Source organism: Anastrepha obliqua, chromosome 6, assembly GCF_027943255.1.
Source record: "Anastrepha obliqua isolate idAnaObli1 chromosome 6, idAnaObli1_1.0, whole genome shotgun sequence".
Classification (NCBI taxonomy): domain Eukaryota; kingdom Metazoa; phylum Arthropoda; class Insecta; order Diptera; family Tephritidae; genus Anastrepha; species Anastrepha obliqua.
Window position 1 is genome coordinate 66252295 of NC_072897.1, and position 24011 is coordinate 66276305.

The 24011-nt window shown below is 39.0% G+C and overlaps 1 protein-coding gene across 13 annotated transcripts in view; it reads left to right on the top strand.

Annotated features, from left to right (window-relative positions):
* The window catches only part of LOC129250836 (twitchin), a 241501-nt gene that overhangs the window by 89333 nt on the left and 128157 nt on the right, over window positions 1–24011 (top strand). For 10 of the 13 annotated variants that reach the window (XM_054890420.1, XM_054890419.1, XM_054890423.1 and 7 more), the window contains 5 exons: window positions 343–660; window positions 2788–2913; window positions 5832–5864; window positions 8038–8208; window positions 8649–8876. In XM_054890420.1, the coding sequence (XP_054746395.1) occupies window positions 343–660; window positions 2788–2913; window positions 5832–5864; window positions 8038–8208; window positions 8649–8876 (876 nt within the window). The remainder of the gene's footprint in view (window positions 1–342; window positions 661–2787; window positions 2914–5831; window positions 5865–8037; window positions 8209–8648; window positions 8877–24011) is intronic. The other 3 variants (XM_054890430.1, XM_054890431.1, XM_054890428.1) reach the window with 2 other exon arrangements.

Below are 24011 nucleotides of genomic sequence, written 5' to 3' on the forward strand. Positions count from 1 at the left end.
CTACGGGATAAGTGTTGCTCAATTTTTTATATCCTACGGGCTGCGGTAAGGGACTCCGATACGTTGGTGAGTGTGAGCACCATTACTCTTTGTCCACGGTAGATTGGTAATGAAAATGGGCGAAATCGATCAATATACAGGCCCATGTCCAACCCCAAATAAATTTTTCTAAAATGTGAATGGGTACATAAAGTTCCATACTTGCTTACACTGCCGTTTGTAACTAACTTTCCTTTCATTGATTAATTTGCTAAAACTTGATTATTTTATGTTATATATTTGTACTCATTTTTTAAAATGTTTTCAAAAAATTTGGTGAAACTCCGATATGAAATAAAACAGCAAGTGCAAGAGAAAAACACTGAAGCTAAAGAGCTCCCCAAATTACGAAAAGCTTCCATTAATACGCAAAAAGAAGAACCGAAACTAGAACCGGCTAAACCTAAAGTCAAAGCCAAGGCTAAAGGGAAACCAAAATATGAGGAACTACCAGAGATACCGGACTACGAACGACCAGTTTTGGAAAAGTTTGAAAAACTTGAATTCGCTGCAAGTGACTTTGGTCGTGACCTTAATATACCTTCTAAAATGGAAAAGCCAGTATTAGAAACAGACAAAAAAGAACCTGAGAAAGCAGTTTTGAAAAATGGACTACCAAAGGTACAAAATAATATATATTTCGTTTAAACAAACGCAAGAACACTAAACAGCTTTTCAGCTACCACAAGGTGGCGCAGAATTATTCATCTATTGTATTTTTTTTAATACCGTTTAGAATAAATAACGGAAAATAATTTTGAATGACGAAAATCTTAATTTTGACTTTTATGCGCTTTATTGCTTTTTTGGTTGCTGTCTAGTTCATAAGTGTCAAATATGATTGACGTACGCCGCCATTTGCAAAAATTATAAATCTTCTGATAGGGAGACTAATTTTGCGCCACGTTGGTCGCCTTTTTAGTTACTCTTTCGAATTCATTAAGGCAGGAAGTTTAGTAAAAATTCCGTGTATCTATATCGCCGGACTCACCCTCACACTGTTGTACTTTCGTACACATATGTAGGTTGCTTACTTTGCCCATGGTACATTTGCGTGGATGCAACATGTGTATGATTAAAGTCGCGCTAGTGTAACTATTATACAATACATGTCCAGAAGTATCGCTAACTATACTTTTGACATTGTTAACAACAGTGAACATCAGGAAATTTGACTTTGTGGCAATTCTCTGCTAAATGCAACGATCGAATTCTGATCAATAATATTTTACATATATATTTAGATCTCCCTCATCATCGCGTAAAAATACACTATATACAAACTTAGGACCAAGATCATGGACTACAACTTTGATTTCTGTAACTTTGAGTCATCAAAATGCGGAAGCGCGAGAGAGAAAATGTTGTAAGATTAGTTGGGTGTGTTGGGTTAAGTGGACAGTCTACCTCCTTATACAGAAACCGCTTGTATCGAGTGTTTTTTAATAGCTTGAGAATTTAAAATGATAATAGCAAACAGAAATATTGTTGGAATGAACACTTTTTTATTATAATTTGGTAGATGATTTCAGTGCAATTATTTTTTGAATATTAAATCCGGCATATGTGCACCGCGGCTACGAATCACATGGTCCATTCGATCAATCCAATTTTTGAATACCAAATAAATCTCGTCATAACGTAGCCCCATAAAAAGTAATTCAGCGGCGTTAAATCGCACGAACGAGGGAGCCAGTGAAATGGACCCCTCATGGAAAGAAATTTGATTTCTTGATAGCACTCGCCATTCACCGTAAAGGCAGCTTCTTCGAAAAAAATGAGCACCGACGATGCTGCCAGCGTGTAAGCCGCAAATAAAATAGACAAAATGAATTGGAACTTCGCGAACAGATTTATTTTGTAAAGTAAATTTCCACAATTTGGATGCTCTTTTCTGGCGCTACACTATTCGTGATGACTTGCCTTGACTGAACATAAATGTCAACACAATTTATATTATCAGCTGTCACCCCATAGTTATCGATATCGATAGTTCTTATGCAGCTAAAAAAATACTCGATATTTCGCAAAAAAATATTATCTTCGCTCAATTATGCAAAAGAAATATAGAAGTACTACAAAATATTTTGGAAGCATCAAAAAGTATAATATATAAGTATGTATGTACATACATATACCCGTACGAATTTAATATATAGTTCATTTCTGAATCTCAAATTTCCGATGAAATAGGTACAGAATAATAACAACTCTGTTTTTGCACATGCACTTATGTCGCGCTGTGTAACTAATGTCATAAGGAGTTTATCCAACAACCCTTTGACCATTCAAGAAGGAACGTGAACAGTCCTTCTGCGGTACGGTACTTGGCTCCGTCTCATAATCACGTGCGTGACATTTACGGCAGATGTTTTTCATAACTCTGTACATCATAGGATGGGCATTTATGTAAGAGTCAGAGTTAATTCAGTACAATCTGCTTAATTGCGTCAAGACTTTATTACACTTTTCACGATATTTGCTCGAATTGTTTTAAATGCGCTCTTTATTTCACCTCTATACAGATATTTTGGAAGAAAGGAATATACTATATGTATATATACATACTTGAAATGCATAAGAATTTAAAAAACAATAAATGTACATTAACGATAATTCAAAATCATCCTTGTTAAATCTGTACATACACATGTATTTCTTTTCCAATTGCTTAGAAATTAGTTTTCAATATACATTTTTTGTACAATCACCCATGTTTTATGTTTTCATGTGTTTTTGTGTACACAGAAGGAAAAGGCTGAGGTAGCTCCAGCTGAAGAACCTATCGGCTTTAAAATGGGTAAAGGGAAAATGCCTGAAGACCTTGCAGATACTGGCGGTGCTAGTTTACGACCAGTAATAATTGAACCAGAGGTAGGTGAAAACATTATATCTCCTAATTTATTTTGTCTTTCTACATATGTATACTTTAGAAGGTATTTAGTTAAAATTTTTTTGAATACATACTTATGAACATGCGTAGACTTGTTTATAAATACGAATACCATGTTTAGCCGGCGGAGCTTGGTGTGTTGTGCGTATTAATTTTGTTCCACAAATGAAGAGACCTGCAGTTTTATGTCGCCTCCGAACGGCAAATGGTTTTCTATTAGGGGATTTTTCATGGCAGGAACACACTCGATGGTTTGCCATTGACTGCTGAGGAGCGACCGCTATTAGAAAAAGCTTGTTCTACCATTTGATGCCTGCCCGGGTACTACCGAATGGTCACGCACCAAACCATTCGTCTATGGCAGCCATACCATAGCATTTGTGAGTGAAGAGAGCTTTTCTAAGAGTTTGTCGCAAAATATTATAAAATTTCTATATAAAAATCTATTTAAAGAACCAAAGTATGTAGTTACACAGAAATTTACATATATATTTACATATGTATACTTATATTACTATTTACAGTGTTTTTCAACAAGAACTTGAATTCTCAAAACAAAATAAAACAAAGAATTTAGATGAAAATTATTAAAATTTTTAGTGTATTAGGCTTGGCAATTATAAATTAAAAATGATATCGGATTTGTAAAAATGGCGGGTCCATTATATTAATCACGTCGCTAATTTTGATTTTTAAGGCTGCAATCGATTCGATTTTAATAGGTTTTATCTTTAACTTTGTTCCGCAAAGAATATTCCAGTGGTGTTCACTGGATATTCCAGTTCACCTGTTGAAACCGCATGTCAGTAGGTTTGGCAATTATAAATTAAAAATGATATCGGATATGTTCACCACCACTGTTTTTCAATCATTTTTTGAAAAAATGACGGGTCCATTATATTCATCACGTCGCAGATTTTGATTTTTAAGGCTGCAATCGATTCGATTTTTATAGGTTTTATATTTAACTTTGTTCCACAAAGAATATTCCAGTAGTGTTCACTGGATATTCCAGTTCACCTGCAGAAACCGCATGTCAGTGATATCCATATCACCAATAATATCAGATCAGTCCATAAGTTCGTGCGTTTTTTAAAGGTGGCTTTAAAATTAATAAAAAAGATGTTTAAAGTATTTATTAATCAATAATATATTTTCCTTCATTATGTATTTACAATGCTTAGGCAAACTATTAATACCCCGCTCAAAAAATTTTTTGTCCTTGGAGCCAAAATACGCTTCGATATCCCTTTTTATAGCTTCTTTTTAAGAGTAGTTCTTCTTGCTAATATGGGATTAAAGTCCACGGAAAAGGTGATAATCACAAGGTGCAATATCCGGAGAGTATGGTGGATGCGGCATTAACTCCCATCCGAACTCGTTCAGCTTGCCTAATGTTTGCCTTGCGGTATGACGTCTTGCGTTGTCGTAGTGAAACAAAACTTTGCGTCTATTCACTAAAGACGGTCGATTTTTGTTAGTTCCTCATTCAGGTTTGATAGCTGATGGGAATAATAATCAGCAGTTATCGTCTGGTTTGGTTTCCAGACGGATGGTTCATAATAAACAATATCGGCCATATTCCACCAAATAGACAGGAGAATCTTCTTGGGGTGAAGGCCTCCTCTAGAGGTCGGTTCTGGTGTTTAATATTTATCTAACCATCGGCGTTTGCGAACAGGATTATTGTAAAGGGCCTATTTTTCATCACCAGTAACGATACGGTTCAAAATACTTTCATTTTCAAGCCGTTGCAGCAGCTGATAACACATTCACTCTCTGCTGAAGATTGGCGACGGAAAGTCTATGCGGAACCCATTTCCCCAGCTTTGAAACCTTTCCCAACTGAACCAGATGCGTGTGTGAACTGTTCCATGCGATGAATATAACCTCTTTGCTATCATATCGACTGTCAAATTTGGGTCAGCTTCCACGAGTTCAAGCAAAGCAAGGCGTTGGAGTTAAAGACTTCAGGACGACCAGCGCGGCGGGCATCCTCCACGTCACAGTTACCACTTCGGAATTTTGAAAACCACTTCTGCGCAGTCCTTACACTCACGGTATCCTTGTGAACAGTGTTTATTTCTGCAGCAGCACTTGTTGCATTTTTACCACTTTTATAAAAAAAATACAAAATATGCCTCTTATACGCGTTTGAAGACTCCATAATCCATCCGCGATTAAAATCACTTGTTTAATGTACAATATATCAAAGAAAATATAAATAGTTCCGTTATTTTCCGCGAATAATTTTTTGTATGCAAAAATCGTACAAAAGTGAGATTATGGGTAAAATACGCACGAACTTATGGACTGACCTGATATATCAAAATTCTCGTGGTAACATCTCTCGATAGCGTAATCCGTTGACCTATTCAGATTTCCAGTCGAATTAAAAAAAAAAATGGCCCAGTCACTCATCTATAAGTTGATCGCGTAGCGTTTTTCACTTGAAAGACCCAATCTAATACGCGTTTATATTTGCACTTTATGTACCGAGCTAGTCAACTCAAATTTATCAATTCGTCATAGCGGTCTCAGAAGGATGATCGAAAGGTGCCCGAAAATATTCAGTTTGAAACTCACCATGTGTGTTCAATGTTTTTCGAATTAAAATAAATTCATTGTAATAATTGCCAAAGCTTTTACTGTGTATGTTTCAAATAATAAAATGTCAAAACTGTCATGATATTAGAATTTTCCCCTATTGAAAAACAAAGTCCTTGTTGGAAAGCCCTGTACATATGATACATACATATATATCAAAAGTACAATTTTGAATTTTCCTTTTACATATTTTCCATTTGTGATATTTCATCCAAAAATCCCCCAAATCCAATCTAATCAATGCGGAAAATCAACACATTCCACTCATAATACACGCATTGAAACTTGATAGGAAAAAACTTCTTCCAATTCTGCTCCTCTCGAGGTAAGTCCACTTTATATACCATGTAGGCATATATAATACATCTTTGTGTATGTAAATACTTATACATAACATATATATGTAAATATACTTATATATATTAAACCCTAATTTCTTACCAATTTGAGTAAAAATTCATTTGCGTATGAATCTGTGTATAATTATGCAAGAAGTGAAAAGGGAATTTTGAATTTAAAAACGTTTATATACCTTCTGCTGAAATATGAACAAGACGGTATCAATAAAACGGTCCGCGGATGACATATGGAAAAAATAAATTTTTCGTTTTTTGGTAGGACTGTTATAAGCTTACATGGCAAATTTCAGCGTGATATGTCACATAGTTTGTTTTCTGTGTGTAAACAAGTCAAGCTCGAGTGTGTTCTTCGAATTCTCTTTTATGACTTCAATTGTCTCAAAATGTTTTCCATGGAGCGGCAACTTGAGCTTGGGAAACAGGAAAAAGTCACATGGAGCCATATCAGGCGAATACGGTGCTTGCGGTACAATATAAACATTATTTTTGTTCAAATAATCGCGAACAAGACGTGATGTATGAGCTGGTGCATTATCGTGATGCAAGAACCATGTCTTGTTGTCCCACAATTCCTTCCTTTTAAGACGAATGTTCTCGCGCAAACGCTTTAAAACGTCTAAATAATATTCAGCGTTAACCGATCGGCCTTGCGGAAGGAACTCCGAGTGCACCACACCTTCGTAATCGAAAAAAACAGTCAGCATAACTTTAATTTTTGAGCGACTTTGGCGTGGTTTTTTGGGTTGATGTACGGCCCTCTTTGAACGATTTGTACCACTGGAAAACACGTGCACGCGATAGAGCAGAGTCCCCATAGGTTGTCTGAAACATTTTTAAGGCATCTGAAGCCGAAATTTTGTTGGAATAACAAAATTTCAAACAAATTCTTTGAATTTCCATCGTTAAATTCGAAGAACACACTCGAGCTTGACTTGTTTACAGTAGCACAGAAAACAAACTATGTGATATATCACGCGAAAATTTGTCATGTAAGCTTATAACAGTCTTACCAAAAAACAAAAAATTTATTTTTGCCATATGTCATCCGCGGACCGTTTTATTGATACCGTCTCGTTCATATTTGAGCAGAAGTATGTATGAATTCACGCCTCACTACTTGTTTCCGTTAATTTAGTTCTTACAAAAACTTATATATGTATTTATAATCATGTACAGTTCAGAATCTATATTAATCGGCCCACGATTATTGAGTAATAAAGTCGGAAATTAAAATTCCGAACTCGAAAAGGTTTTAGGATTATAGAAGATTCACCAAATTTGGCAACTTTAGCTCGAGGGTTACAAAAAGCTTTACAAATGCGTAAAAAACAAAGAGTTTATCATATGCGGAAGTGTGCACGGCTTTTTAATTAAAGTTATAGATAGTAAACCCATATGTCGAAATAATATAATACTTTGACAGCAGACTAATTGTGGCTATGAACATATCTCTGTGTACTTAATGAGAACCTTCATTCGCACCCTGATAATTGCTCAACCGCTAAAAAAGACTGTTCAAGCATATAATTTGTTTAGTAACATCCACAGATTTATGGTGTGTTAGAACTAGAACACTTTTAGTATTTATGTACGTATTTACATAAAGATTATGACTATTGTAAGAAGCATAGCAAAACATTTACAATTATGTCATCCGATATTCTTTGTATGTCATATTTTTTCAGTTTACATAAAGCCTTTTTAGCATTAACACGTACGTTTCTTATTTTATGACATAACCTAATAATGGTTCTGTTCAAAATGTTTTGTCGCGCATTTGAAGTATTTATTTATATTATAATGTTTGTATGCGAATGAAACATTTTCGAGCAGCGTTCTAACAATTGATAGAAGAAAAGTTCAAGATCTGTTTAAATTTCGGTAAACGAAATTCTCTTCTGCTAATGAATAAAATGCATATCATTAACGAAATATATGTGTAAATACATAAATTTCCGGATAAGAAATAATCAAGACCTTTTAATAGGGTGTCCATAAAATTTCGGAGGCTTAAAAAATATATATACGTTCCTGAAGATGTAAATATATAGGTCATTTTTTAATCTGTTATTTCTAAAAAACTAGGTACTGACTAATTACAACTATGTTTCTCTACATGTACCTACTTGTGTGGCACAGGCTAACCAATCACTTAAGGAACTTATTCAGCAACGTCGTCGTTCTTCGGTTCGAAACCTTATGACCAAAGAGCCAATCGAAAATGAAAACTTTTTGGGTGTTGTTTTAAAGCCCGTAATAAAAGACTCGAAAGATGAAGAAGCTCCACAACGAGCCAAACAAATGCTAAAGGTAACTGAATGGCGGCACTCTCGTAAATTTTCATTGCTGCAATTCTTCTATCTTTATTTCTTTTTCTCTACATAGATTCAGCGGCTATTTTACCTTCCGTTACTTAAATTTTTAGCGTATTTAGCACATTTAAACTTTTAGCATCTTACTCTCTGGCTATCTTTACTACACTACCCCGCTTTCATTCTTTTAGAATTTTTTATATCAAATAATTAAAAACTATTTAGATTATTACTATTTATTCTACTTTCTCACTTCTTTCGCGGGTTTTGCTTCTACTTTAAGCTTTCTCGCCATTTTTGATGCCTTTTTTCTTTCGATCATTCTTTCTGGCGCTGTCTTTCTTGTCAATGCCTTTCTTTTATTTACATACAAGCAATCGCTAATAATCATTGGTTCTTTGTGTAACTATTTTTTTTTCACACGAATTCGCGTTCAAGGAAACTGTAAAAGAAGGCAAGATCATATTTTCTCCTGATAAAGCCAAAGATTTTGCTTTGAAAAAACCCGAAGACTTACCAACAATCGAGGATAATTATGAGCGTCCCGAATTAGAGAAATATGAAAAAATTGAGTTTGAAAAGAACAAAAAGGATAAGCCTGGAGTTATAGTCGAATCCAAAAAAATTATACCCGCAGTTCAAACACCTTCTCAAGAACCGACAAAGGTAAGCGTGTCTTGTTGTCATTTCTAGATAGCTGGATTAAAACCAAAGCAAAAAATAGAGTACAAATACTACTATTTACAGGGTTTGATTGACAAGTAATGAGCCTTATTTTTTTTAAGCAGTTTTATTAAACCTTTTGGCTTAAACAACTAATATTCTTCAAAATAGGACCCTTGAGCGTCAATCCACCGCTGGTATCGGTCCTTCCGCTGCAGGAAACATTTTTTAAACTCATCCGCCGGAGTCGTTTTCAATTCGGCTGTCACAGTTTTTGGATCGCCTCGATGGAGTCGAAACGCCTCCCCTTCAGCTTTCTTTTCAGGCGCGGGAATAAGAAGAAGTCTGTAGGGGACAGGACTGGGCGGTGTGCACCGGCGCATTGTCGTGATGAAGGGTCCAATTGTTGACGAGGTCGGGCCGAAACCGGGCGACGCGGTTTTTCAGCCGAAGGAGCACTTCTTTGTAAAATTTCGCGTTTACAGTGCTTCCTGGAGGTACAAACTGTTTAGCTTTACGCAAAATTTGATCGAGTAACGTTGCTTCAACGATCGCTGCATTTTCGCCACTGCGAAATCCTAACACACTTTTAAAACAGCTTCCACGCGCGGAGCGATGTTGACTGCACCGCTGTTGCCAGCGAACTGGGACCGGTTTCTAGTGGAAGGGGAAGGTCCAACGATCATGGTGGGGGAACCAGCCGATTCGGTTGATCGCTTGGCAGACGCTCCGCGCGGGAAGGCTCATTACTTTTCAATCAAACCCTGTACATGCTATGCTTATAATAATACATTATCTAGTTGAGTGATTCGATTTGGTACTTATATTTCGGGTAATCTGAACAAAAAAAAAACAGTATTTTTGAAAAACTAAAACCAAAAACAGAATTACCCACCCTAGATAGCTTTTACATACATAAAGGTATAATAAAGAAGCATTACATTCCTACTATAGGGAATTGTATTCCCATACAAAAAATATTATTAAGTTCCAATTATTAGAGCGGCGAAGAACTGTTTGAACAAGTATCAACCAAGTAAACGTAATTTGTATGCCATCATAGATAGGTTAGGTTACGTTGAAGCGGTTGTCCTGTGTGATACACAATTAAGGTCATAGCCCATTGTGATGCCGCGTTTGGAGCTTGTCCCTATTTCTCCTACAACCAGTGTGCTTTTCAAAAATTTTAGAATATCTCTGATTTCTGCAGAACTGAGATCTTCCAACTCATTAAAAAATTGTTTGCTTAGAATAGTAAACCCTCGTCTGGATAGAGCAGGACAATGACAGAGTAGATGCGAGATTGTCTGTTCCTCCTCCTCATCTAGACAACTTCTACAGAAGTCATGTGTTTGCACACCCATCCTTTGGGCGTGTCTACCTGTTAGGCAGTGCCCCGTTATGGGCGAATAGAAAAGACTTAATGTATTGTAGAGGCATTGAGCGGAGATACTGTAGAGGTTTACAATGCTCCCATGACGGTCTCTCGCTTCCTCATTTAAAATGGATGTATACAGAAGGTAGCCCATTTTCATGTCTGCAGCTTATGCGCCATTATAAGATCTGTCAACTTTCTTTAACCTAGGCTTCGGACGTGGGTAGCAACCGTTCAATGATGCGTAGGAACAGTAACGCACCGCGCTCTTTGTCTTTGCAAGCACAATGGATGTTGTAACAATTACATAAGAGTTTACCAAAAAAAAAAAAAAGCACTGCTGCCAAATCATATACATACAAGGTTGAATTCAAGGGAAATGTTTTGTTTAATTCACTACTCGATCGGAGATTGGTGAATCGAATGCCAATGCTCTGATTAGTGTTAACTCGAATATTAAGATTTTAGTGCATATGTATCTGGTGTTTTTTTAGCTGCATTAGAACTATCGAAATCGATAATTATGATTTGATAGCTGTGCAAACTGTGTTTACATTTCTGTTCAGTAAGGTTTGACAAGATCAAAATTAAGAAATTTTCTTTTCTAATAGCGGTCGCCCCTCGGCAGGCAATGGCAAACCTCCGAGTGTATTTCTGCCATGAAAAAGCTCCTCATAAAAATATTTGCCGTTCGGAGTCGGGTTGAAACTGTAGGTCCCTCCATTTGTGGAACAACATCAAGACGCACACCACAAATAGGAGGAGGAGCTCGGCCGAACACCCAAAAAAGGGGGTACGCGCCAATTATAAAAAACCAAAAGGTTTGGCAAGTCGTCACGAATCTTTTAACGCAAGAACAACGCTTCTAAATTATGGAGAATTCACTTTAAAACAAAAAAATAAATAAATCAGTTCACGAAGTTCATACAGCATAGGCGGCATCATCCAATCTGGCTGAAAATTTTTGTTTCTAAAAATATGTATATCAGCTAAACACAATACACATAATAAAAAACTTCATTCCAACAATATTTCTGTTTTGTGCTATCATTTTAAGCTCTCAAGCTCTTAAAAAAAACACCCAATACATGTTAGGAAGTTATTAATAGCTTATTTTACAGTTATTAATTGCATTACTGGAGGTGTGAGTTTCTTACAATTCTCGAAGGTAAATACTGTTCAAATTCTAAAATAAAGAAATTTAATAACAAGTCACTGAAACCAAAAAATGGAAATGGATCTCAAAATGTTCTTTAGTATATTATATTAAATAATACTATAAGTTTTTCCACAAGTTTTTTTTTTTTAATTTGCACTGGGATCAACTTATCGTTGCATCATTAGAGACAGCCGTTGTCGCAAAATAAATATTTTGAATGTATTTATTTTATCACGATTGACGTAGTTCAGAAACCAACCTTTTTTTAAGAAATTCACTTTATAATTTTATGAAGTATGCGTACTAATAGAAATAGCTTTGAAATGCATACATTTTATAGTAAGAGTTTTGTTTTTATTTATTTACAGTTCTTATGTTAGCTAAATGTGGTCCGGCGACTTAAATATGTGCTTTTTCATACAGTAGTCTTAATTGAATGTTTTATTTAATTTATAACACAGGCCTACAAAATTGATTTTTTTTTATATGAAGCCGGTTTCCGATGTATATTTGTACGCTGGACACGATCCTGAGTTCCAAGAGTGCGTATCATGTCACGGTTTTGAGAAAATTGGGGGCATGCCTCCATAAAAACCGGTTTTGAGGCTTTTAACACTCTTAATAAACTCTTAATCTACAATTGAGCTAAGCTTATGAAAATAGAAACTCGAGGGTTTTTGAAATAGCTAATTACCGGTGTCAGTATTCCAAATTTAAAAATCGCGTTTCCAAGAAGGACACAAAATCGCAAAGTTCAGCACAAGTATGTTTTATATACGAATAGTATGTGAGAAATCCTGTATTTCTAGATTATTATTAAAATAAATAAAATCGTCAAACTGAAAACTCTGAAATTTTTTGAGACACTGTTTAACAACCTTTTAAATCTTAAAGAACTTGCACTGGATCTGTAATCAGCGACTTAACTCAATTATGGTTTAATATTTTGGAATTCGATTCCACCTTGAAGGCTTAACCCCGTTCCTATCAAGGTTATTTATTTTTATTGGAATACTTATATATAGCATATTTATTATGGTACGAAATTTAGATTTTAATTTAAGTATAGGTTGAAACAGGACAGAACGATTTTCTCAAAACCCTGATGATAAAAATAATGATGCCCATCGGAAAGCAGTCTCACAACAAAAAAAAAAGATATATATATATTATATATATACATAGACCTTTAAAATTTAAACAGCTGGAACGTTATATTAGAAATACCAAACAAACGAAAAGTACATAAAATAAATTTTTAGAATGAAATAAAATGAACAAGACTTAATTTATTTTGGTGTGTTATGCCTTTATTATTTACGGAACACGATTTCATGCACGAGCTTTCCAACGGAATTATGTTTATTACCTTTGCGGACATTACGATCTCAACTACATCTAAATCATCAGCTAACTTGAAAGTGCATCCAATTTCAAACTTTTGAATTTTTTTCGAGCCCCATATAGATTACCCCCACTAGATAGCCCGTATTGACTTTTACTCTTCGCTGACCTCCAACGAAGATTGAATTTTTTAAAGTACTTCTCATATTTTAAACAATTTTCTCCTTCGACACGAGTTTAAAAAAACCCGAAATCGCTTACGCGCTTTTGGCCGAGTTTAACAAAGTGCGTCAGTCGTTTCTTTCTCATGCTAACCGACGCCAATTGGACACACCAAGGGAAGCCAAGTCACCTGATCCTGCCAACGCAAAGGATGCCTTCCTCTTCCTCTGCTACCACCAGCCGGAGCGTTTGTATCCATTCGGGCGACATGACCCAGCCAGCTGGATCTTTATTCGCTGCGCTACGTCTATGTCGTCATAAAGCTCATCGCCTACAATATTCACTCCAAGCGTCGCTTCATGGGATGTTGTCATCGTCCGCGCCATACATTAGGATGGGTATGATGGGAGCCATATAAAGTGCCAGTTTCTTTCGTCGAGAGACGACTTTACTACTCATTTGCTTACTTAGTCCAAAGCATACTTGTTGGCAAGAGAGTTTCTACGATGAATTTCCAGGCTTACATTGTTATCGGTGTTAATGCTGGTTCCTAAATAAACGAAGCCTTTTACAACCTGAAAATCGTCACTGTCAACAGTGACGTGGGTGCCGATACGCGAGTACGCCGATGGTTTGTTTGATGACTGGAGGTACTTAGTTTTGTCCTTACTCATCACCAGATCCATTCGCTTTGCCTCTTTATCCAGCTTTCAGAAAGCAGAACTAACAGCGTGGTTGTTAAGGAACAATTGTACGATCTTATAAAAAAAATTTGGCTGAGCGATTAAGTTCTGCGGCTCGTACGATTCTTTCCAACATCAGGTTAAAGAAGTCACACGACAGCGAGTCACTCTGTCTGAAACCTCGTTTGGTGTCAAACGGCTCGGAGAGATCCTTAATTCTGACAGCCCTGCTGGTGTTGAGCAACGTCATCTTGCATAGCCGTATTAGTTTTGCGGGGATACCAAATTCAAAAATCGCGGCATACAGAAAACTCCTTTTTGTACCGTCGAATGCAGCTTTGAAATCGACGCAAAAATGGTGTGTGTTGATTCTCCTTTCATGGGTCTTTTCTAAGATTTGGCGTATTGTAAATATTTGGTCGATGGTAGACTTCCTAGGTCTAAAGCCACTCTGATAAAGTCCAATCAGTTGGTTGATGGTTGGATTCATCCTTTCACACAATACGCTCACTAGAACCTTATAGGCAATATTTAGAAGACTAATCCCGCGGTAATTGGCACAGATTGAAGGATCATATGGTTTGGGCAGAGCGCACTTAAATTCCAATGGGCAGACATGCTTTCATCCGACCATATTATACATAGAAGCTAATCCATGGACCTTACCAGCCCCTCGCCGCCATGTTTCAATAGCTCAGCCGGCAGTTCGTCGGCGCCCGCCTTGTCAAGGTCAGGTAGCGGAACGACAATTCCGTCGTCAACGATTGGGGTGTCAGGATCTTTACATTCTCTGTGACATGCACAGCTACCACTAATTTAGGTAGTATTTTCGGGCGTTGTTCCTATTGGCCAGCATCTCAAGCTCCTCGCACCCACGTATTTCGGCCTCTCAATTCTTGTGTCGGATAATACGTCTCTCTTCGTTTCTAAGCTCTGGGTAGCGATCGCACATAGCTCGCATTGCGCCCGATCGCAGCGTGGCTCTATAGGCAACCGTCTAGTATCTCTCAAAATTGAAAGTGCCATTCGGCTATCTAGAAATATTTTCGGAATTAGTGCACAATTTATAAATTGTAAAGAGATAATATCTCGAATCCTTGGATTGACAGAACTTAAAGCAGTTGGGGCAAGTTCATCGCAAAATCTTGTAAAAGCAATTTTATAGGTGTGAGTAATGATGGAAAGAATAAGGAGATGGCGCCTATCGTGATACCGTTACTTTGCAGATTACCATTTTCGTAACTTGGTTTAGCATTTCTTTTGTTATTTAGTCTCGGAGTTTTAGTTCTTTCTTCATGGCATTTTTCTAGCCTGTTCTAATGCAATGTTTATAATTTTGTAAAATATGCATTTTTGAAAAATTAGTTCAATCATTCGTACAGTTTTATTTCGCTTTACTGTTCTTAACATCTGGTCGCATTGCCCCCGATTGCGGTTATTATTGGTGTTCTTCTCCTTTCAGCAGTCAAATCTATCTTTCGCTACTACAGTGTTGCCTACCTTTGGATATAAAAAACGCACTAAAATGCCCATTTCAAAAAAATAACATACCAATTTTTTATTTAATTACTTAAAGAATTTTGTATGCGTGAAAAATTGTCTTTAAAATGTGCGTGTTTTAAATAAATGTGTTATGGTTATGTACAGTTTAATTTATAAGTTTTTGTTAAGATAAACCCTTTTGCAACAACACTGCAAAGATAACAAATAAATGGGACGAATACAGGAAATCCCTAAGTAACTATAACAAAGAACTAAGGAAGTCCAAACAAGACTCTTGGAAAAACTGCTGCGAGGATCTAAAAGATACTTCAGCAACAGCTAGAATCCAAAAATCACTCTCCAAAGGTGACTCAAGTCCCATAGGCACACTAAAAGGTCCAAACGGAACTATTACCAACACATTCTTAGAAACACTAGAGCTTCTTCTAAAGACTCATTTCCCAGTCTGTAAAAGTCATGACCTATCAATCGACAATGGTCTAGACATAGTAACTCACCATCAACGGAGATCGACGGTCTCATTTGTCAACAAAATCATAAATTTTGAAAGGGTAGAGTGGCCAATTAACTCCTTTAAACTCTTCAAATCACCAGGCCCGGAAGGAATATTCCCAGCACTTATATCCAAAGGCACTGTGGAACTGTTCCGAGTCATGGTGAAAATCTTCAGAGCTAGTCTAATATTGGAATACATTCCAAAGATATGGAGGAAAGTCAAGGTAATATTTATTCCTAAGGGAGGTAACAAACCGCCTGATTCTCCAAAATCTTACAGACCAATCAGTCTATCGTCATTCATGTTAAAGACAATGGAAAAACTACTTGAATACCATCTAAGAGAAGAAAAGGCTCTAAATCAAAAAGAAATAGCCCTATTTTCCTTTATGGACATAGAGGGAGCCTTCGACAACGCAAATTACAAATCCATGGAAACAGCACTAGGGAAAAGAGGTGCAAACCCAATATTAACACATTGGATAAGCCAAATGCTTAATCAGAGGATTATTAAAGCCTCGTTAGGCCAAGCTAAACTTAATGTCACAACAGTAAAGGGATGTCCACAAGGAGGAGTTCTTTCTCCACTGGTATGGTCCCTACTAGTTGATGACTTGGTGCAGCATCTAAACAATAAGGGATTTATAACCATTGGTTATGCAGATGACATATCTGTTATAATAAAAGGCAACCATGAAAGGACACTAACAGACTTAATGCAAAATGCCTTGAACGCAACATGGGAATGGTGTAAATAGGAGGGGCTGTCGATCAACCCTAACAAACCCACAATAATCCTCTTCTCAAGAAAAAGAAAGAGTTTCCTAAATTGAAAATAAATGAAACAGTGATAGAACTAAAGGAAGAGGTCAAGTATCTAGGTTTAACCTTAGATAAAAAACTCACTTGGGAATCACATATAAATAATATAACAAAAAAAGCCACGAAATCCTTGTGGACAACCAAATAATTACTAGGGAGATCCTGGGGCCTCAGCCCTAGTATGGCCCTCTGGATATACACCCAAATGGTTAGACCAATCATACTGTATGGGGCACTAGTATGGTGGAGCAAATCTATCCAACAAACAGCGATAACCAAACTGGGAAAAGCACAAAGGCTTGCTTGCCTATGCATCACAGGGGCTATGAGAACTACCCCAACAGCTGGCATGGAAGCACTCCTTAATCTCCCACCACTTCATATAGCAATCCAAGAGGAAGCAGCTACGCAAGCACTCATGCTACACATGAAAGAAAATTTCAAATTAGGCAACCTCACCGGTCACCTAAATATTCTAAATAAAATCAAAAACACCATAAGAATGGCTCAAGTTTCAGACCACATTGACCCAACCCTCTGTTTCACAAAAGGATACACAGTTACCTTTCCTGAGAGGATCGAGTGGAAAACAAACCCGAAATGGATGAATGATGATTCACAAAAATGGTACACTGATGGATCAAAAACACCTTATGGTGTAGGAGCAGGAGTAGTGGGGCCCAGAATCCACAAATCATACACTCTCACCAGGGACACCACCATCTTCCAAGCGGAACTATACGCAATAATGGAAGCAGTAAACATCATGCAACGTAGAAACCACAAGAGGGTAAAGATCAAAATACTCTCGGGCAGCCAATCAGTTCTAAAAGCTTTAGATAGCTATACCTACAACTCAAAAACCCTCTCAGAATGCCACAACGCACTCAATAACCTGGCATCCAAAAACAATGTTTCATTAATTTGGGTACCGGGACATGAGGGATATGACGACAACGAAAAGGCAGACTTTCAAGCCAAAAAAGGGGCAGATGTAAATTTCATCGGACCTAGTCCCATGTTTGGATTTAACAAATACAGCCTGAAACAAAAGGTAAAATACTGGGTCAAAACTCTATTAAATCAGCATTGGAACAACGTAGAGGGTCTTAGACACTCCAAAAAGTTCCTAAGTTTCAACGCTAAAAGAGCTAACATGGCCCTCACGTTAAACAAAAAGAGCATTCGCACTCTCACAAGCGCCCTCACGGGTCATTTCACCTGCAACAAACACTTACATAAATTAGGCATAACTAACACCAGCACCTGCAGATTTTGCTGCGAAGATGAGGAGTCTATAGAACATCTCATCATCGAATGTCCGGGGTTGACGCATAGAAGGAAAAGGTTTTTAAACAAGTTCATGCTTACAGATGAAGACCTTCAATCACTCTCTCAGAAGGAGCTGGTACAATTCATAAGCATACTTAACAGTCAATAGACAGCATAGGGTGCCCAATAGATCAATATGGTCGCAGTGCTAAAGGACTATACCTTAACCCTTTACTACCATTAACCATTAAGAGAACGACTTATTTGCTATATTTCAGGTTATGTTACAAAATAAAATACTCTTTTTGTAAAAATATCGTTATGGTTGTTCCGGTATTTTGGTGCTTTTTTTACTGTGAATACACCTCTTGATGCCCTTTGTCCCACTAAGGATTGAGGACCGGACGAAACGATTACACCACTATGGTTTTTATTCGCATTCAGTAAATTCAAACGCTTTTTAAAATGTGTAAAAAGGTTTACAATGTTAAGAAGAATTGAGAGAAAAGATCCAATATATTTGCCTAACCCCAAAAGGAGCAAAAAATTTAATTTTCACTTTCAAAATATCAAATTTTATAAGAATCAACAAATTTTCATTAACACTAAAATCTTCTCAGAGTGACCTTTTAAACATTCTTTTGTTTAATAATATAAGAAACAAACACCAAACTTAAAATTTTTCGCATTTTGGGTATAAAAAAGCACTAAATTTATTGCGAAGAGCAAATGGTTGGCAACACTCCACAACTCAGCTAATGCGACGTCCCGCACACTCTGATGCAATCTTAGGTATTTCTTTCATTCTTGGGTGTTATTGAGGTATGATATTCACTTAAGTCAAATATGATTCATCTGATAATGGAGCCAACATGCAAAAGACATCGAAAATACTCTCTCAACATTGCATTAATGAAGATGATTTTGGCGGGCTCGACGTAGAGATGGTTAATATACAAATATGCCGAAGCAGTACATACTTCAAAGCTTTACGCTCTTGATGTTATGAAAAATTAGGTTATGAGGAAATAGTTGCGGGAGTGTCGCAATATAAGTAAATATGTTCGCAAATCAACTACCCTAGTTGGATTGGCCTACTCGTTCGGGATGAACATATCACATGATAGATAAACTTCGAAAAGTAAGACTCATATTAAGTATTATTGAAGCAATAGAAAGCAAAACGGAAGATGAGAACTGACATTCCCATGGCAGCCGGTTCTACGTTACCGGAATGACTCGGGTTTTTTGCCGCCCCAGTAAACTAGCCCTGTCTAGTGTACCGTATCCCACCCCCAATCTTTCGTCACAGGAGCAATCCCTTGCAGCACGTTTGCTCCGAATACTTCTCTTCAGGGCTGGCGTCGAACCCAACACCGGACCAGAGGTGTTTTACTGCTGCATCTGCCACAAACGGCTCCACCCGAACTCCACCTCGGTTAGGTGCAACACGTGCAACGGGTGGTGCCGTCTTAAGATCCGTTCAGGCTTTAAGTCTCATAGGGAGTGGTCCACACGGTATGTGACCACGTGTTCCTCCCGCCATCAGGTGGACCCTGCCTCAACGGCGCTACCGCACTCAGTGCTGGCACGTCAAACTGCCGCCAGCTATAACACTTCAACGGTAAGGAGCCCATGCGCAACACAACTCCTCCAACGACCCACAACCCTCCTGCTCTTATCCCAGTGCGGGGACAAACCAGCAACTCTTGGTCCCCCACACCGTCTGCTCCATGTGTCAGACCCGAGTCCCTCGGAACCTGACAACAGTCCAATGCAATTCTTGCAATGGCTGGTGCCACTTTCGGAGGTGCTCTGGCCTGCGCACCACCCGTGAGTGGACAAGTGACTTCGTTGCCCCCTGCGGCAGAGCTCTGCACCCGCAACCGCCCTCTGCGGCGCGGCCGTCCGTCAACGTCAGGCCACAACAACTCTTGCGGAACGCACAGCAGGACCAACACAGACAACATCACGCGTCCCTCACCCCCGAGTTACGATCACACTCCCGATGAGTTTTAAACTCTTACAACTGAACTGCAACGGACTAAGATTGATAGTCGACTTTATGAGCCGACATGGTATCAAGTTAGCTGCGGAGAGACAAAACTGCACGCTAGCTCCTCCCTGATCACCAGGGACGGCTACAACGTGCACAGAAAGGATCGCGAGCGAGACGACGGTGGAGGCTTAGCGTTCATAGTCCACCATATAGTGCAGTATCGTCTTATCGATGAAGGCATCGTCCGCAGGGACACCACCTTAGAATGTCAAGGGATAGCTGCCCGGTCAGGCGATGCCGAGCTCAAAATGTATAATATTTACATACTCCCTGTCACCTGTTGCCCGGCAGGATATCACCCTGATATTGGTGCGATCATCAGAGGTGAAAACCGATTGGTAGTAGGTGACTTTAACGCGCATCACGATCTTTGGCATTCAAGCCTGCCTGGTCGTAGGGGACAGCTATTGGCAGAGCAGATAGACGTCTCGACATTCAGCACGGTAAACGACGACGCCCCCACCAGGGTAGTGGGCAATTGCAGCAGTTCGCCTGATATCACAACTGCTAGCGCAGGTCTGATAAATAGCATAACCTGGCGACCTATGCTATCGCTTGCATCAGACCACTTGCCCATTATCATCTTGATCGAGAGACCTGCCGACTTTGTTTCCGCGGATAACCGGTCATACGTCAACTCCAACAAAGCTGATTGGACCAAATTCGCGGAATTAACTGAAGACATCTTCGCCGCTCTCCCAATTTCCACCGCTGTACGCGCAGGCGAATGCGCATTCCGCAAAGCGATCACAGCTGCCGCTGCTCGCTTCATACCCGCTGGAAGGATCAGGGACATATGTCCCAATTTCCCAGCTGAAGCAGCCGTTCCGCGAATGAGTGTGATTGCCTACGCCAGGCCGATCCAGGGGATCCTCGGATAAAGGATCTCAATTCCGAGATACGGCAACTGGCAAGCGGAATAAATGGGAAGAGCATTTGAAGTCCTGCCACTTCACCTCTGATGTGAGCAAGCTCTGGTCCATCGTAAGGTCCCTGTCGAACCCGACGAAGCACAATGACAAGGTGGATATCACCTTCAACGGTCGTGCTTCGTCGGATCCGAAGAGATGCGCGTGCTATTTTAGCGGGCAATTTATTCTGCATCCTCTGACCGACAGATCCAAACGCAGTGCCACTAGACGGCTGCACAAACTGACATAAAACAGTGCGCCACTTGCTTTCTCCGGCGACGAGGTTCAGGGGGCCATCAAACACATGAAACCATCCGAAGCCATTGGCCCTGACGGACTAAACATGCTGATGTTGAAAAAGCTGGGTCCATTGGGAGTAGAATATCTCACCAAGGTCGTCAACCTGTCTATGGCCACTCTCATCATTCCTGATAAGCGGAAATTAGGGAGAGTGGTCCCACTATTAAAGCCTGGGAAACCCGCCAACCAAGGGGAGTCTTATCGCCCGATAACTCTCCTTTCCCTAGTAGTGAAGACTCATGAGGCCCTTCTACTCCCACTCTTTACGAAACACCTAACCCCAGCCTCGCACCAGCATGGTTTCCAAAGAGTGCACAGCACCACCATGGCACTCACCATCATTAGCATCCAGGTAAACCGCGGCCTCAACCGAAACCGCCCCTACGAGAGGACTGTCCTAGTAGCGTTGGATCTAAAAAAGGCTTTCGATACAGTCAGCCACGCCACGCTCCTAGATGACATTGTACAGTCGACACTCCCACTAGGGCTGAAGAGGTGGACCGCGAACTACCTGAGTGGTCGTCATTCTTCGCTGATATTTCGAGACCAAACATCTAAACAGAGAAAAATAAAGCAAGTGTACCGCAGGGTGGTGTCCTTTCACCCATGCTTTTCAACTTCTATATCTCGAAACTCCCCCAGCCACCAGAGGGAGTCTCCCTGGTTTCATATGCCGACGACTGCACGATAATGGCGTCGGGCAGTGACATTAATGGCCTATGCTCCAAGGTAAACTACTATCTCGCCAGCCTTTCTCGCTTCTTCACTGTGAGGAATTCACAACTCTCCCCCACTAAATCCACGGCGACCCTTTTCACCACCTGGACAAAGGTCAAGCTAAAACTGAAGGTGGAAGTGGAAGACACACCAATTCCGACGGTTAACAACCCAAAAATATTGGGAGTTACCTTTGACAGCTTGCTCCCCTTCTCAGCGCATGCAACCGCTATTGCAACTAAAGTACAGAATCGCAACAAGGCTCTCAAGTCGGTCGCAGGCAGCATTTGGGGCAAAGACAAGAAAATGTTGCTGTCGACTTTTAAAGCAATAAGCCGACCGGTTCTAAACTATGCTGCGCCTGTCTGGTCGCCTGGAACCAGTGATTCGCAGTGGGCGAAGCTTCAAACCTGCCACAACACTGCTTTAAGGACCGTGACAGGATGTTTTCTGATGTCACCTATACAGCATCTAAGGCCACCATAATGAGGCTCAAATGCAGCCTGTTAAGGAGCATAAAAATTGCTCAGTAAGCAGTTTCTGCTAGGGTTTTACCGCAGGTCTCACCCATGCAGACACCTGCTCGAGCTTGAGCCACCTCCCAACCTCCCAGGCACATCAGGAGGCATTTTTCTCAATTACGCGGACGAGATCTCAGACAAAACAAACAGACAGTTGCTGGATCGCACAGTGTACAGACAGGCCATAAACGACATTCATCGGGAGACTTTCACCACCTTCTTAAGCTCCCGACCCCCGAATGCCGTTATGGGAGACCAACCACCACCAATCGCAGACGAAAAGTTCCAACTTCCCCGAGAGTCCCACGTAGCCTTGGCACAATTACGTTCTGGATATTGTAGCAGGTTGAACTTCTACTTATCCAGAATCGACCCCGACATACTGAACATATGTCCAGCATGTGAAGGCACCCTGCACGACATTAAGCACCTTTTCACATGCCCTATTAAACCCACTCATCTAACACCCCTCTCCCTCTGGACCCAACCCGTCGAAACAGCTAGTTTCCTGGGCCTACCGTTATATGAGCTAGACGAAGACGGCCGGGGATTACGCTACACTGACAGGGCAAAGGTACTGCTACAACAACAACAACATGAGAACTTTGACGCAAATACTTCTTTGTGGAGTTCCAAGAGGAGCAATAACATTATGAGAATTTCTAATATACGTTATTTGGTTCACATGCGAATTGGCCACTGGTCAACTCCGAGCACCAAATACTGAGAGTCACAATTCAATAGTTTTTGAAATTGGACAAAATCTTAGGTATAGTATAGAATCTCGTACTTATAGAAATGCGAGTTATGCCGCTTGCTTATATTTAGGTATATCCTAGATTCCATCAAACGTTAACGGATTCGCATAGGCAAGAAGCTATAAATTATTTAAATTATAACACATGACCCTAAAGTTCACAATGCGTCGAATTCAATGTGTTTAGAAACCGAAAAAGGATCAGAGGATTATTAGTATGCACTTTTAGACATTTTTTAGGTGCTAAAATAGCTCCTTCCAATGATTCAACAAATATTTGTACTACGTAAAGTGAAACTCTGAAGTTGGCGTACATGAAAGCTAGTTTCAAGGTTTTCAACTCTTTGAACTTATCAAAGTATCCAATGCGATTCCTCCAGCTCAAGTAAAAGCTATCCAATGTGCTTCGAAACCGACTATGCCATGAAACTTTGGAAAATATTTTACTCGTAATTTCGTCCCATTTGGAAAGTGCAATTGAAAATTCATAATTATTTGGGGACCATGATTAGAGGGTTTTTTATATTATGGACAGTATCGTATTTAATTTTAATTTCTGTTTACTTTTAATTTTTTTTTTAATTTTTGGGACAGAAAATGATGTATAAAATTATTTATGCTCTAAATAGAGAAAAAAATGTAATAAGATACGAAAATATGTTTATTTGACTTGTTTTGATGTTATAGACACTAATCTACCGAAAACCGAAAATTTTTGCATCTTATTTTCTTTGATTAAAAAAAATTATATTATATATAAAGTTATTTTTGCTAGATATTTTGAAAATAAATTTATTTGACCTGTTTTGATGTTATAAGCACCAATCTACATAAAACCAAAAGTATTTTAATATATTTGGAGCAGGTAACTACCGCTCTAATTACCACATTATTTGTAAGAACCAAGCACTTCCCTAAGTTTTTCCAGTGTTTCCCTAGCACATGTTTTCAAAATTTTGACTCCTTTGTTGTTGTTGTTATTATCACTCGCCTACCTGCTTAAATTCGTGAAAATGGAAACAGGTTCAAAACCGTTGTATTATCAGTGAGGGAAACTA